At 43.2% G+C, this 13,967-nt stretch overlaps 1 protein-coding gene across 2 annotated transcripts in view; it reads left to right on the top strand.

Moving 5' to 3' along the window:
• Positions 1 to 13,967, top strand: part of Pik3r1 (phosphoinositide-3-kinase regulatory subunit 1) — an 82,805-nt gene that overhangs the window by 43,944 nt on the left and 24,894 nt on the right. For both annotated transcript variants that reach the window (XM_055601902.1, XM_055601901.1), the window contains exons 3-4: positions 12,932 to 13,024; positions 13,721 to 13,795. In XM_055601902.1, coding sequence (XP_055457877.1) covers positions 12,932 to 13,024; positions 13,721 to 13,795 — 168 coding nt within the window. The remainder of the gene's footprint in view (positions 1 to 12,931; positions 13,025 to 13,720; positions 13,796 to 13,967) is intronic.

The raw sequence follows: 13,967 nt of genomic DNA, 5'->3' as shown, positions 1-13,967 counted from the left end.
AAGGAAGGAAGGAAGGAAGGAAGGAAGGAAGGAAGGAAGGAAGGAAGGAAGGAAGGAAAGAAAGAAGAGAGTAGACTCCTACTCCAGAGTCCACCAGCCTCATGTCCCAGCCACATTGAACTGTTGTTGGTAGGTCCCTGCTCCTATAGTCTGTAGAATTTGTAGTTCTTTATATCTGTTATATGTTGAGGTGATCGTATTTTACATATGTAAGAGTAAGTAAAAGATTAATGTAGCTGCCAGAAAACATTTGTTTCTATTCAGAGCCCCTGTTGCAAGACCCTGTGACTCCTTTCTGTCCTGGTCAGTAGTCTGACTGGTTGCCGTGTCATGGCTTTTATCTGAGTCCTTCTCAGATCTGGCTTTTCCCCTTCAAATTGAGTGGTCAGCTGGCACAGGACAGAACTGTGTTATACAAGCTGCTCTCAAAAGTGAACAGGGGTCAATATCACCGTGATGGAGCCTGTTCCACTCGACTAGCCAGCAGTGAGATAGGCTATACATTATGGGGACTTTTCTTAGAAAAAGAAGAATATGTTCTGTAAAAGCCAGGCCAGTCAAGGAGCAGTTTTCAACTTCCAGAGTCTGTTCTTTGGCCACAGAACCATTCCTAATGTTGCCATCTGGCTCTGGACAGTCCATTTTGAAAGCACATGGGGAGTCCTTTGAATTGTTGGCTCTGACTGATCCAGTTGAATGAGGCCGAACAAATTCCTTAACTTGTGTGGGTCGGCACTCTCTCCCTTCTTCATAAAGATGGGGATTACGATAAAGCCTTCCTCACAGTGTTGTGGAAGATTGTATGTGGAAATGTCAGTAAGACCGCTCAAGCACAGGATGGAGCACATATTAAATGCATCACAATGTTGGCCATGACTATTGTCATCTTCTCTCAGAGCCTGGCAGGACTGTATGTGCGGTGGTCAGAAACCCAAAACCATCAAAGGAGATAACTTTGACAAATAATCCAGAACTGCCGAAGAGAGAGGACAGGAGAGAGAAATCAAAGATAAAGTAGAAAGAGAAGCTCTCTTGGAGCCTTGCCCTCTGCTGTATCAAGCACTCATCAGGGGCCCTCGGTGCCCACCCCTAATCTCTGGGGTTCTTTTCCAGGCTGCTGTCATGGCTCCCGGAAGTACCCTGTGTGTGCAGTGTGGTTTCCAGGGCCGAGACTGTCTCCTTCCCTCCCTCAGTAGATGGGTTCATGCTACTCCCACCCAGTTCCTCGTTCTTCCCAGCCCCACCAAATCAGCACTCATAGAGGCCCCACTGCAGCTACAGTCTCTGATTTGTAGCAGTCACCACTCTGGGATTCACTTAAGACCATGTGTGGCCTGTCGTCTTCCACGAGGTCCATGTTTGGAAGTCACCAGAATTCTTCACATATACTGCATATACTGGCAGAGTGAAAATGTATACCTAATTTGCAAATACCGCTTTGAGCCCCACACCCTGGGTTCAGATGACAGGTTATTGCATGCAAATGATGTGTCTGTAATTGCTACTACCCTCTCAATTTCTACTGTCATGCACACGCATTTGAAGTAAACTGTTCATGCTGCTGACGCCAGTCATCCCTGTGAGCGCCTCACATTGTTGCCGGAGCTGTGGCTGCATGGCAGCAGAGAACACAGGGCTCCTTTTTATTTACTTATATTTATTTCAATTTATTTTAAATACTTTATTCACTCTTGTAGCCCCCTCTCTCGTCTCCTCCGGGTCCCACTGTCCCTTCCTTTCCTCCTCCCTCCCTCACATGAAACATGTAAACTTAATAATTTTGTATTTAGCTATGGTTGTTTCCTCCCTAAATCCTAGAGTGTAAGAACTAGAGGCAGTCTAAAATGGCTGACCATATTAATCCTTGACCATTTCACTCCACTGCACAATGAGGAGGAGAGAAGCTGGATGTTTACTCCAAAGTTACCTGGCTCTCACTGCCCACCGAGAGACACATTCTTCACCTCTTGCCTTTTGGGATTTATTTCCCTTTTTATTTTTGGGATATAGTGACAGTTGTGTCTAGAAAGGGATGCAATCATTCTTTAAACACACACACACACACACATCACAGGGTGCAGCTGTTTTTTGAACCCTTTCTGTTTTCTCTTAACAGTTTTTAAGTGGCCTCAATGTCTTTAAAAAGCTGTTGCAGAAGCAACCAACAGGAGGAGCCCTAATGCAGTTGTGTGGTGCTTTCTTGTCACTCCCCCCTTTAACAGAGTTGCCCCAGCACTCTAGGAGCCAATTGAAAACATCTGTTGTTTTATTTATAGCTACAATTTCTAAGAAGCATATTCTATAGCAGTTGGAAAAGGAGTTGACAGCTCATAATTCATAAAGTTACTGAGGCTAATCTGATAGAACAAAATGTACAAAACTCCTTCCCATGGTGCAGGCGCTATCACTTCCTGTTCAGCCCCACAGAGAAGTGGTGGCTGAAAGGGGGCTGGGGGAGGAGAGTGTAGAGAGGGTCCTTTCTGAGATGCTAATGGCAGAGGAGAGCACCTGGCTGTGGCTGTGAGAGCAGTGCCTTCCTTTCTGCCCCTCCACTACACTGAGTCACTGGTACTTTTCATTAACAACATCCCAGGTATTTCCATTTATAGAAAAATCAACATTTTCCCACCATTCCCATGTGCCAGGAAGTTTCAGCTGTGTCCTGTATGCGGGACACCGTATTTCCACTAAGAGCTAAGGTGTTGATTAAAAACCCTGACGGGTCACTTCCTGTTCGGGAGTCAGGCTTCTTTTCCTTTAGCAGTTAGCTCCTTTAGATTGACCTGGCCCCTTCACCCACATAGACCTTTAAGAAATTATTAGGATGTGTGCACTCCTCAAAGGTCACCTCCCTGTTTGTTAGCTTATTCTGAGAATCTTTGGTGCAAGGTAAGATGTAATCAATATATACTTAATATTTTGCTTCAATTCAATCTGCAGTGCCTCCTGGTATTGCAGTTAAGGAAAAAAAAAAAAAAAACAACAAGAATTAGAACTGTTTCCAACTGGAGGTGTTTTTAAGAGACTGTATTGATAAAGTCCATCTTTAGCTTCAGTGGACTCATTCAGTATTCTTAAAATCATAACCAGAAAAGTTCTGTTTGCTTCTTTAGTAAAGAGGTGGATAAATCTTTGCTCATTTATTTGATGAACATGGCATTTTTTGAAATAGGAAAATGCATTAGCATTTTTTTTAAATAAATTAATTACCGGAATTAATTGCCTGTAACAGAGGTAGTAAAGGCATATGGCTTGGTTTGTTTCAAACCATGATCTTTTATGCCATTAAGGCTGTGTTTACTTTTATCTCAAGATCATTTGCATTTATTATATAGAGATAGCATACTTTTCTGCCTGTGAGTTTTTAAAAACGTTTTGTTAATGAAGAAGTCTGACTGTTACAAACTTATTTTCTCGTTTTATAGAGAATTTTCCATTCAATGTTTTTGCCCATTCGACAGGCAATTTATCTTTCTCTTGTTCTTCCTCCTCTGCTATTCTAGTCACTGTAGTATTATATTTTTCATTTTAGTATTTATTTTCCATGTATGGATATTTTGCCTGTATGTATGACTGTTGTGTACCACAGTCATGTACTGCCTTCAGAGGCCAGGAGAAGTCATTGGATCCCCTGGGATTGGAGTTATAGCCATTGTGAACTGTCATATGGGTACTGGTAATTCAATCTGAGTCCCCTGGCGGAGCAGCTAATGCTCTTAACCTCCAAGCCATCTCTCCAGTTCCTAAGGCACTATATTCTTTTTTTTAAATTTTTATTTCTTTATTTATTACAATTTATTCACTTTGTATCCTGGCTGTAGCCTCCTCTATCTCCTCCCAGTCCCACCCACCCTTCCTCTAATTCCCCTATGCCCCTTCTCTAGTCCATTGATAAGGGAGGTCCTCCTTCCCTTCCATCTGACCCTAGCCTATCAGGTCTCATCAGGGCTGGCTGCATCATCTTCCTCTGTGGCCTGGCAAGGCTGCTCCCCAGGGGGAGCTGATCAAAGAGCCTGCCACTGAGTGCATGTCAGAGACAGCCCCTGCCCCTCCTACTAGGAAACCCATTTGGAAACTGAGCGGGAGATCTAGGTCCTCTCCATGCATGGTCCTTGGTTGAAGTATCGGTTTCTGCAGAACCCTCTGGACCCAGATTTTTTTTGGCTCTTGTTCTCCTTGTGGAGTTCCTGCTCCCTCCAGGTCTTTTCTATTTTTTTCTTCCATATGGATTTCTGCACTCTGCCCAAAGTTTGGCTATGAGTCTCAGCATCTGCTTATACCCTGCTGAGTAGAGTCTTTCAGAGGCCCTCTGTGGAAGGCTCCTGTCCTGTTCCCTGTCTTCTCTTTCTTCCTATGTCTATCCTATTTGCCCTTCTACGTGAGGTTTGAACCTCTTCCCTATGGCCCTCCTTGTTGTTTAGCTTCTTTAGGACTATAGATTTTAGATTTTAGTATGTTTATCCTATATTATATGGCTAATATCTATTTACAAGTGAGTATAAGTCACTATATTCTCTACTGGACCTTTTCCCCACCTGATGATTCACAAAGAGTCCTTCATATTTTGCCAAATATGATAAGTTGGCCAGTTTATTTTTAGCTGAATAAACCCAATGACATTCTTGAGGAAGAATGTGCTTAGTTTAGCCTTATGAGAAAAATATTTAATAAATGCTGTCCTGACAATATTTAGCCTGGCTGAGTGTGCTGGCAAGAGCTCAGGCCTGATAAAGGAGAAGCAGTGGTGAGAAGCTGGCCCACCACCCCAAGCCCAATTTGAACAAGCATGCTTCTTGTCACCAAAGGCCTGTAAGTGTTGCCAGGGTCATTTACATCAGGCTCATGCAAAGTTCTTTTGCAGCCTCTGCTGTTGGCTGTGCACCCTCCAGAGTGCACAAAGTAGGCCTCCCAAGAAAGCGAGCTGGCTCCATTCAAATCAGTCTGTCATCTACTGCTGTACTGACTTAGGGCAGATCACTTCCTTTTGGAAAAAACTTTTTACCTTGCTTATCTGTGAAATGGGGACAATTGTGCGGCCCCCCAAGGCTCTTCAGGTCCTACGAGAGAAAGTCAAGTGGCTTCTCATGCTGCTTGGAAGCCAGCTGCAGTAATTAGTGGTCATTGGCCTCTACTGCTTCCCCAATGCCCCCTTTCTCTCTGCCCCCCCTCCAAACCACACATCAAGTCTAAGGAGCCTTGCCCTTGGCTAGAGCTTGCCTTGGGACCTCAGTAAAGTTATGACTCAGGTCATTCTCACATGGTGGTACACAGAGGGTAGCAAACAACAAGGCTCTCTGCTCCCTCATATCCACTGATATAACAAGTTAGCTAGGACATCAGACCTAAACACTGCCACAGCGAGACTTTCCACTCCATCAGCACCATCCTCCCAACACAAGCTGGGGAGCTTTGCCTGAAGTCCATTGTAAAACCAACCTGTGAAACCAAACGCATGTAAGCAACAGTTAGCAGTCTCTTTCTCTTTCTACATTTGGAACACTCATCTTCAATTCTTGCTCCTTGACAGTCTGGTCTGATGTCTTGCAGCATGGGTATCACCTGTGAGCTTGTGGGAAATGCAGACTCCCAGGCCCTTGGTCACACACACTTGCTCAAATAGGAATTATTGGTATTGCACGTGAGAGCTTGGACAGTGCCCCCTATATCACTCTGAAACGTTCTAGCACACAGAGGTGTTTCCTAGTGTTTGCAAGTGTCACTGACTTTCTAGACAAAGGAAGTTTTTTTCACTTCAGGTATGGTTGCTGATACATGAGCTCAGATTACCATAGAACCTTAGTAAGTTCTGGCGACTTTGTGAGGACCTCTTCCTGGCTTGTATGTGGCCTCTTTTCATGGATCCTTCCTGGGATAGGGTGAGAGCACTAATTGCGTCATGGAGGACCCACCCCGGTGACCTCAGCTGAACTCTAACCTTCCAGTGAGCAGCATCACTTGGGGGGGGGGGGTTCAGTGTGGTTGTACCTCAAAGGGCTGCAGCATGTGAATTATGGGGAACAAAATACAGTCTATGGCAATTAATTTGTGCCCCTTTCCTTGAAATGCATGAAAAAATAATTAGAGATAACATTTACGGCAAAATATTAATTGTAGAGTCTAGGTGGAGCATAGCTGGGCTTTTGCTGACCAATTCGTTGGAATTTTCAGTATATTTCTAAGCATCACAGAAAAGCCCTGGCTCCCTGGACTTACTAGGATAGGATTTGGTGGGGTTTTTCTTTTTTCTTTCTTTCTTTTTTTTTTTTTTTCTCTCTCTCTCTGATTTCTATCCAGGCTTTCTTAAAACTCTCAGCATTGTTCAGCTGGACCACTTTGCCTCTTTGGCAGTCCTTCCTTGGCCAGGCAGCATCTGCTTCTGCTTGGTCAGTGGCTTGCTAGCCTAGATCAGACATCCTTCTGGCCTATAGCTGTCACCATGATAACTATCTGTCCCATCCATTTCCTCTAATTGCATTTGAGGCTTCCCAAATTACATCTTATGATCTGGCTTCATTGTAACTTTTGTAACATGTCTTACAAGTTTGACTATGAAGTTTATCATCAAATTTATGTGGGGGAGACATGAGCATTGTGGCCCATCTAGGCCTGCTAAGTGCCCCCCCTCCCTCCCTCCCTCCCTCCCTCCCTCCATCTGCTATGAATAGGGGCTCCCATTGCTTCACTGTGACTAATGTTGACTGTGTGTACATCAAAATAGCATGAGATCGGAGGAGAATACATTTACTGTCTAACTTGGGGGATATATCCACTGATGCTGCTGTCAAAGTCGCTTTATTTGAACCCACCAGTAAATACTATGGCCATTGCGTTATGGGATTATCACATGTCTTCTGTGTGACGTGACACTCTTACTGCAGTTACCACTGAAATTTGGGAACCTTGAAAGGAAATTTTGGGAGACACCATAGGTTTCTTTTCCAAGCCAGGAACTGATAGACAAAAAACTAACCCAAGCTGAGCACATGTGCGCTACTTACGAGCTTATGACATTGATCAAATGACTTAATTTCTCTACATCTGTTTCCTTGCCTTTAAATCAAGAATAATAAAGACTAGACATGTCTGAGCTGCTGTGAAAAAGAAATAAGAGCATGTGTGTAATAATAGTGTGGGGACATGGCTTCTAGCTGGTGTCATTAACAGTCCTTCAGTCACTCATTCAACTGAGAGCCCAGTGCCCGCCATGTGTGGGAAATGTGACTTTTTTTTTTCTCTCCCCCATTTCCACCTCCCCATTCTTTCCTTTATGGGTCATCTGAGTCATGCTTCAAATGAAATCTTTCTAAGCCAACAGACCAAAAGAGCAACTTCCTTATAAATCATTGGCCTCTGAAATTCCTTGGACTCAACTATAAATTATTTTCTTGGTAGGAAATGTGGGGGCTGGTCAGGTGCTCACCTTCTTTCCCATTTGCCTCCTGCTCAGCATTTTAATCTGCTGTGCGTGGTAAGTTGTCATCTTTACATCAGATTCCAATTTAGGCGATAAGGATCACAATTAATTAGCCTGCCTGTCAAAGATTAAGTGTAACCTTGCGCTTCAGTGTTCTGAAGGCACTCTGTGGCAAAGCTGTGTGCCTGCTTCTACTTCACAAGACCTTTGCCTGCTGTTTGCTTCTGATGCCCATCTGTTGTCCAGAAATTAAAACTAAGTGGGTGGAGTCTGCCCTTCTTCCCTTGCCTTCTGACTTGTGGGAAAAAAAAAAAAAAGATAAGAGGGGAGATGAACTTTGAGAAGAACCAAGGAGGGTGGTATATATGCAAGGACTGTGGGCTTCAGGTTGAATCTGTTAGCAGTTTTTGAACATTTCCACGTTAGTAGTTACTTCTGAAAAAATACTGTGGCTACGCCTGAAGATTTACTTCCATACCAACTCCCATTTTCCATTGCCCATACTTGTATTTTCCTTCTCCTCCAAAGAAGAACCTATTTTGTTTCTGGAAGCTTAATATAATTTATTACACAATCATTCCAAAACAGATTAGTATTGTGGTCCTTATTGGGAGAAAGTATGATAAGGTAAAATTAATAATATTTGAGTTGACCTCTGAAAAGATGCTGAGCACCATTTATAGAGCGAGTGGCAAAATGTTACTGTACTCTCTCAGATACGCTTCAAGCTCCTCTCCTTTAAGAAACATCAAGGAAACTCTCAATATTATAGGTAGTTCTGGTCTTAAATTTTGTCATCATAAATGAATATTCAAAATTAATATTCTATTAATGGGACTAGAGAGATAGCTCTGTAGTTAAGAGTACTGGCTGCTCGTGCAGAGGACCTGGGTTCAGTTCCCAGCACCCACAAGGCAGCTCACAACTACAATTCCATGGGATTCAGTGCCCTCTTCTGGTCTCTTTGGGCACCTTGCACACATGTGGTACATACACACATGCAGACAGACATTAACATGTAAAAACAAAGCCATTTAAATCTATTAATCATAGTAATTCAATGTAGTCAATAATTCCAGTACTAATGGTTGTCTTTCTACACCCTGGGTACTTGTCCACTAAGGATATAGTGTTCACTAATCCTTACCAACTCGTATAATTACTCCCAATCTACAGATGGGGGAAAAAAAAAAAAAAACCCTCAGGTACAAATTAATGAGCTTGTCCAAGACCACTGTCAGTAGGTGTTACTGCAAGGATGGAAACCCATGTTTCTTTGTGCTTTTAACCATGCCAGCACTACTGATGAAACCAGTGTGTACCAGAATTAACAAACTCATGCTTTATTTTTACTTTGTTTTTGTTTTTTAGTCTTACTGTCTTGCCCAAAGAGCGCAGCAGCTTTTGATGTGGCTTGCAGCCGGCAGGGCTTAAGAAGTTTCAAGTCCAGGGTACTAGCTGTTATAGGTAGACAGTATGAACGTGCTTGCAGAGTTTGTTTAAGAAAAGAATTGGGGTTGCTTTGATTTGTGTCCACTATTTTTTTTTTTCTTTTCAAGTCACAGGAGAAGATTGTTTCAGTCAGAAATAAAGCTGGGATTCAGCAAGTCAGTAGACAATTTAACATCTTGATTTAATATTGATCCCTATTTGCATATATCCTTTTCTTTCCTGTGTATTTCATGTTACAGTTTGAGTGGTAATGGGCGTTTTTCACACACTTCCAAGCTGCTTCCATTAGGAATGAAATTCTTGGCTTCGGCAGTCTCGGCGTTTTGATGTTTCCGCTTAAACTTTCCACTTGGTCCTGCCAGGCACTAACTTTAAAATGTCTTTTTCTTTTCTTTTTTCTTTTAATGGAGCACTTCTCCAAAAGGTGCAGCTGTGTGTTGGTTTCAGCTTGCACTTGGTAGCGGTGTTGGCACCACCTAGAGCACAGAATGCCCCTGTCTCCCACCCACACACCGCCACTGCCCGGGAGTGTTGTGGCTTGCCCGCCTTAGTAGTTTGGGATGGGCTTCAGTTTGGAGAGGTTCTCTTCTGTTCTGTGTGATTGGCTGTTACCAGGGCCTGCAGAAAGAGCAGACAGAAAACGCAGCCTCCGATGTAGCACGAGTAATTTCTTCTATGACCTGGGACTCCTGGTTCATCAAGTCCTTGTGCGTGTGGAAGGCTGACCGAGTCTGCCTTTCCTTAGAAATTATACGTGGTTTAGATTTGCCCCTCTCAGACCTTTCGGCTGTTCACTGTTTTTTTGTTTTGTTTTGTTTTTTTCTTGCACAACACTGACTTCTGATGAAAAATGATTTGGCTAAGTGAGAAACTGGGCTTGGATGTGTCAGGAAATCTACAGACACTTCCCAGATGCTTGAGAGCAACTGTGGCTCTACAGACCTTTAGACAACGCATTACAGCAGGCTTCCGAATCCAAGTACATTTCAAGTTCAAAATATCTGGAAAATTGCATCAAATGGATTTATATGTAAAATGTAGAAGTTCATGCTGTTAATTTGTATTTTGCTTGACAGCCCCAATCTATATGTTCTGTGTGTGTGTGTGTTTTTTTTTTTTTTTAAATTTTTTTGGTACCATTATGTTTTATCAGACTGTGATTTGATGCTTCATCACAGACTAATCAGAGAACGGCTTACCAAGCTGAGTCATTCCCAGTAATCACTGCTGCCTGCTGGAACCTCTTATGATGCAATCTAATAGCAGAAATATAGGTCTTGCATATTTAATAGAATTTAACACTAGTTGGGTTTAGGGTTGTTGTAGAAAGTGATGCTTGTTTTAGAATACCGTTAAGAACTCTAGCGACAATCCCATTGTCTACAGCAGGTGATGGAGACTTCCATAGGACTGCCCATATTTCCCACATCTCAATATTTTAGAGAGGAAGTGCACAGGGTGAGAGACCTTATGCAAGATATAGGAAATCCTAGAATTGTTGTTTTCGTCGTCTTACCTTGTCAATTTTGCCCTTTAAAGTTCCTATCGCAAGATTTTGGTCAGCTGTTGGGATTCATGCCTTTGTGCAACAAAGCTTCTTTAGTAGTAAAAAACTTACTCAGACAGGAGAACTCGTGTTTCCTACTATATATGTACGTGGCTTGAAAGGGCCAGTGTTCTCACAGAGATTTGGTGGCCATCACGGTGGTTTTCGTCTGACAGCAGCATAATCGAAACAAAAGACACTTTTCAGGATAGCCACAGACAAACAAAAACGTCTTCCAGGAGGAAATGCAGGAAAGACAAAGGAAAACAAGGCGCTGGGTTTTTTTAGTGTTTTTTGTTTTTTGGTTTTTTTTTTTTCCCTCCAGCAGAAGTAGAGAGAGATGGAAACCCCTGTATGTGCAGCACTTGCCGAAGCAGCAACTGTTGGGTGCATATTTCAAACACAGTTACATGAAAATTTTTTAATTATCATTTAATTTAGTTTTCATATTTGCCTGCAGAAATGATTGTGTTGATAAGATTTTGGAACGAGATAAACTTTATTAAGCAATTTGGATCTCAGTGCCAGTGGATTTTTTTTTTTTTTTCATTAAAAATTCTTGCGTTTTACGGGAAGGGAAGGGGCGAGGGTCCGTTGATTTAGCTGTGTGCCTGCAGTGGGGTATGTGTGCTCTGTATTTACTATTTAACCTTGGGCTTTTGCACTGGAGGCTGTGCTGAGGCTTTTTAGCAGGAAGACGTGGTACGGACTCCTGATTGACTGCGCTTCTTTACCTTCAGTTTCCCCTTCTAGCATGTGCAGGCATGGATGGCACGACCTTCATTTTGCTCTGTGTAGAAGGGAAGGTATTTGTGGGAGAGGATACTGTTGTAAGCTGAGACTCTAAAGCCACGGGAAGTGGTTTATAGTTTATCAAAGGAAATGAAATGTTGTGTCCTTCACTGCTGCTGCTGGGGTGTGTGTGTGTGTGTGTGTGTGTGTGTGTGTGTGTGTGTGTGTGTGTTTGCTGTCTTCTAGCCAGGGTCTTGCTGTGTAACCCTGGCTAGCGTTTAACTAGTGTCTTTCCTGGTGTACCCTCCCAAGTGCTGGATTACAGGCCTGTGCTCTCACATCAGCATTGAACCCAGGTTCTTAGAATGGGTTTAGTTAGAACGTTTCTTAATATCCTATCCATCTTAAACTAATTACACCACAAAAACCTCACTGAAACCTAATTATGGCCATTTAGTGTTTCTTGGCATGTGTGAGCTGTCTCTTTTAGATAAGATTTGTTATGGATCATAAACATCTGAATATATAGATTGCTGACAGACAAATTACTCCTGAAGATGTTTTCATTAAGAGTCACAACCTTATATTGGAGTTTGAAATTTTGAGGTGAAATATTTAGCTCCCTCTTCTGGAATAGTTTTGAAAAATACTTTTACTTCATCTCCCTCCCCTTTTCTCGAGTAAGAATATGGCTATCAATGTAGTGTTGTCAGAGGAAGTAGTCTGATTGTCATTCTGTTGGATATTTTTGTATTGTTACAACTGGTAAAACGTCCACATAGCATGTGAAGACACAGCTTCTGAAAGCATCACATTTCTTGGTTGAGAGCGTGTGTTGCTTGTACAGAGCATCCAGGTTTAGTTCCCTGCACCCACACAGTGACTCTCAAACATTTATAACTCCGGTTCTAGGGAATCTGATGCGTTTTTCTTTCCTCCAAAGTGTCAGGCACACAAGTGGTACATATACAGCACACACATAAACCCTAAAAGCTTTCTTAAAGTGTCTCATTTCCTACTCATACAAACACACTTGCACGGGCGTACGCGCGCACACACACACACACACACACACACACACACACTTTTGGCAAAGGTTTTGACCACAGTTACATAGGGGTTTAATTTCTTGTTGGGTGGCCAGTGTGTTGGCCAACAAGCCATTTGTGTTGGCTTGCAGTGATAGAACTCAGTGCAAGGGTACAAAAGAATGGCCAACTGCTAGGGTTCAGATGTTTTGGTTATGTACCATAGTAACAAACTTTCTCATGATTTTGTCTAGTGTTGCCTGCCTGAGCAACCGTCCTTTCATGATAACCTGGAAGCCAGACTTGATCTGAGATTTCCTGGGCTCCCATGATTGTACTCTTAAATATCAGTGTGCCCAGGACTCGGGGGTGAAGAGAGTTGTACTCAGAAGCATCCCTCCTTCTCCCTGAACAAGCAAGCTCCAGTCTAGCCTGGAGCTCCTCTCCCTAGACCCAGCCTTAGGGACCCAAGGTGCAGTCTGTCCTAGGAAAGATGTCCCATGCAAGAACGTCGAAAGCCTGGTGTTAGGGGATCCTGGGATAGTCTTGATCGTCGCTTGGGGAATGCTCCACGGAGAGCAACAGGCATGTCGCTGAGGCCCCACCAGTGTGCAGCGCGGTGTGGGAATCCCCGAAGCTCCACTCGGAGTTTGCTGTGGTTGGGAGTAATTGATTATTTAAATATTCTTCATTGTGGTCAAATGCACTTGGCTGCCTCCCATGAAATCTAACGTTGGCAATTTCTTTTTCTTTTTTCAGCTTTGGTCCTTCCTGATCTGGCCGAGCAGTTTGCACCCCCTGACATTGCCCCACCCCTCCTTATCAAGCTCCTGGAAGCCATCGAGAAGAAAGGTAACCAGGCTGCTAGAGAGAGCCGGCGTTTTAGACCTTCATTTCATGGCTGCCCTAATTTATGTGTGTGTCTCTGGGCCCTTCATTATCTATGAATGTCTGACTAACGGCTGTGAAGAGAGGCAATGCTGACCACACTAGGTGTGTGGGTCTCTGTGCCAGGGAAGGGGTCCCGGATGATAATTTCTTACTCTAGATGAGTGGACGGACGGTCCTCAGCCTTGTTAATGCTGTGATCCTTTAATACAGTTCCTCCTGTTGTGATGACCCCAACTGTAACATTATTTTCATTGCTACTTCACAATTGTAAGTTTGCTGCTGTTATGAATCATAATGTAAATATCTGTGCTTTTCAGTGGTCTTAGGCAACCCCAGTGAAACGGTTGTTTGACTCCTCCAAAGGGGTCGCATCATGACCTACGGGTTGGAAACTGCTGCTAATATGTAGTTATCATGTAGGAGCTATTCAGTTTTTTATAATTTAACAAACATGATTAACCTGCTTTTTAATGATCCACTGGATTTGCCAAAATGATTGACATACCAGATAAAATTAATTGTTGGGGTTGGCTTCCAAGAGTATTAATACACATCTAGAATAGATACCGGATGGAAATTGGAACGTCCCTCTGGCAGAAGGCTCACAGGTTCTCCAGAGAGCTGTGTTTTGCACACACGGTCTGTTTTGTGTCCTAGGACTGGAATGTTCGACTCTATACAGAACACAGAGCTCCAGTAACCCTGCAGAATTACGACAGCTTCTTGATTGTGGTGAGTCTCATGGGACCGGAAATGAGGATAAAGTTTCTGATGATGCACCCCCAACCCCATCCCCACCACACTGGGAGTCTCGGGGGAATTCTCAAATCATGCACAGGAATTCTTCTGCCCTGTTACTTTAGCAGTCCACGCCTTCACTGCTCGGCTCCTCTCAAGTTTTCAT

Source organism: Psammomys obesus, unplaced genomic scaffold (genome assembly GCF_907164565.1).
Source record: "Psammomys obesus unplaced genomic scaffold, mPsaObe1.curated_primary_1811, whole genome shotgun sequence".
NCBI lineage: Eukaryota > Metazoa > Chordata > Mammalia > Rodentia > Muridae > Psammomys > Psammomys obesus.
Note: the sequence above shows the minus strand (reverse complement) of the source record. Positions and strands in the feature narration are given on the sequence as shown.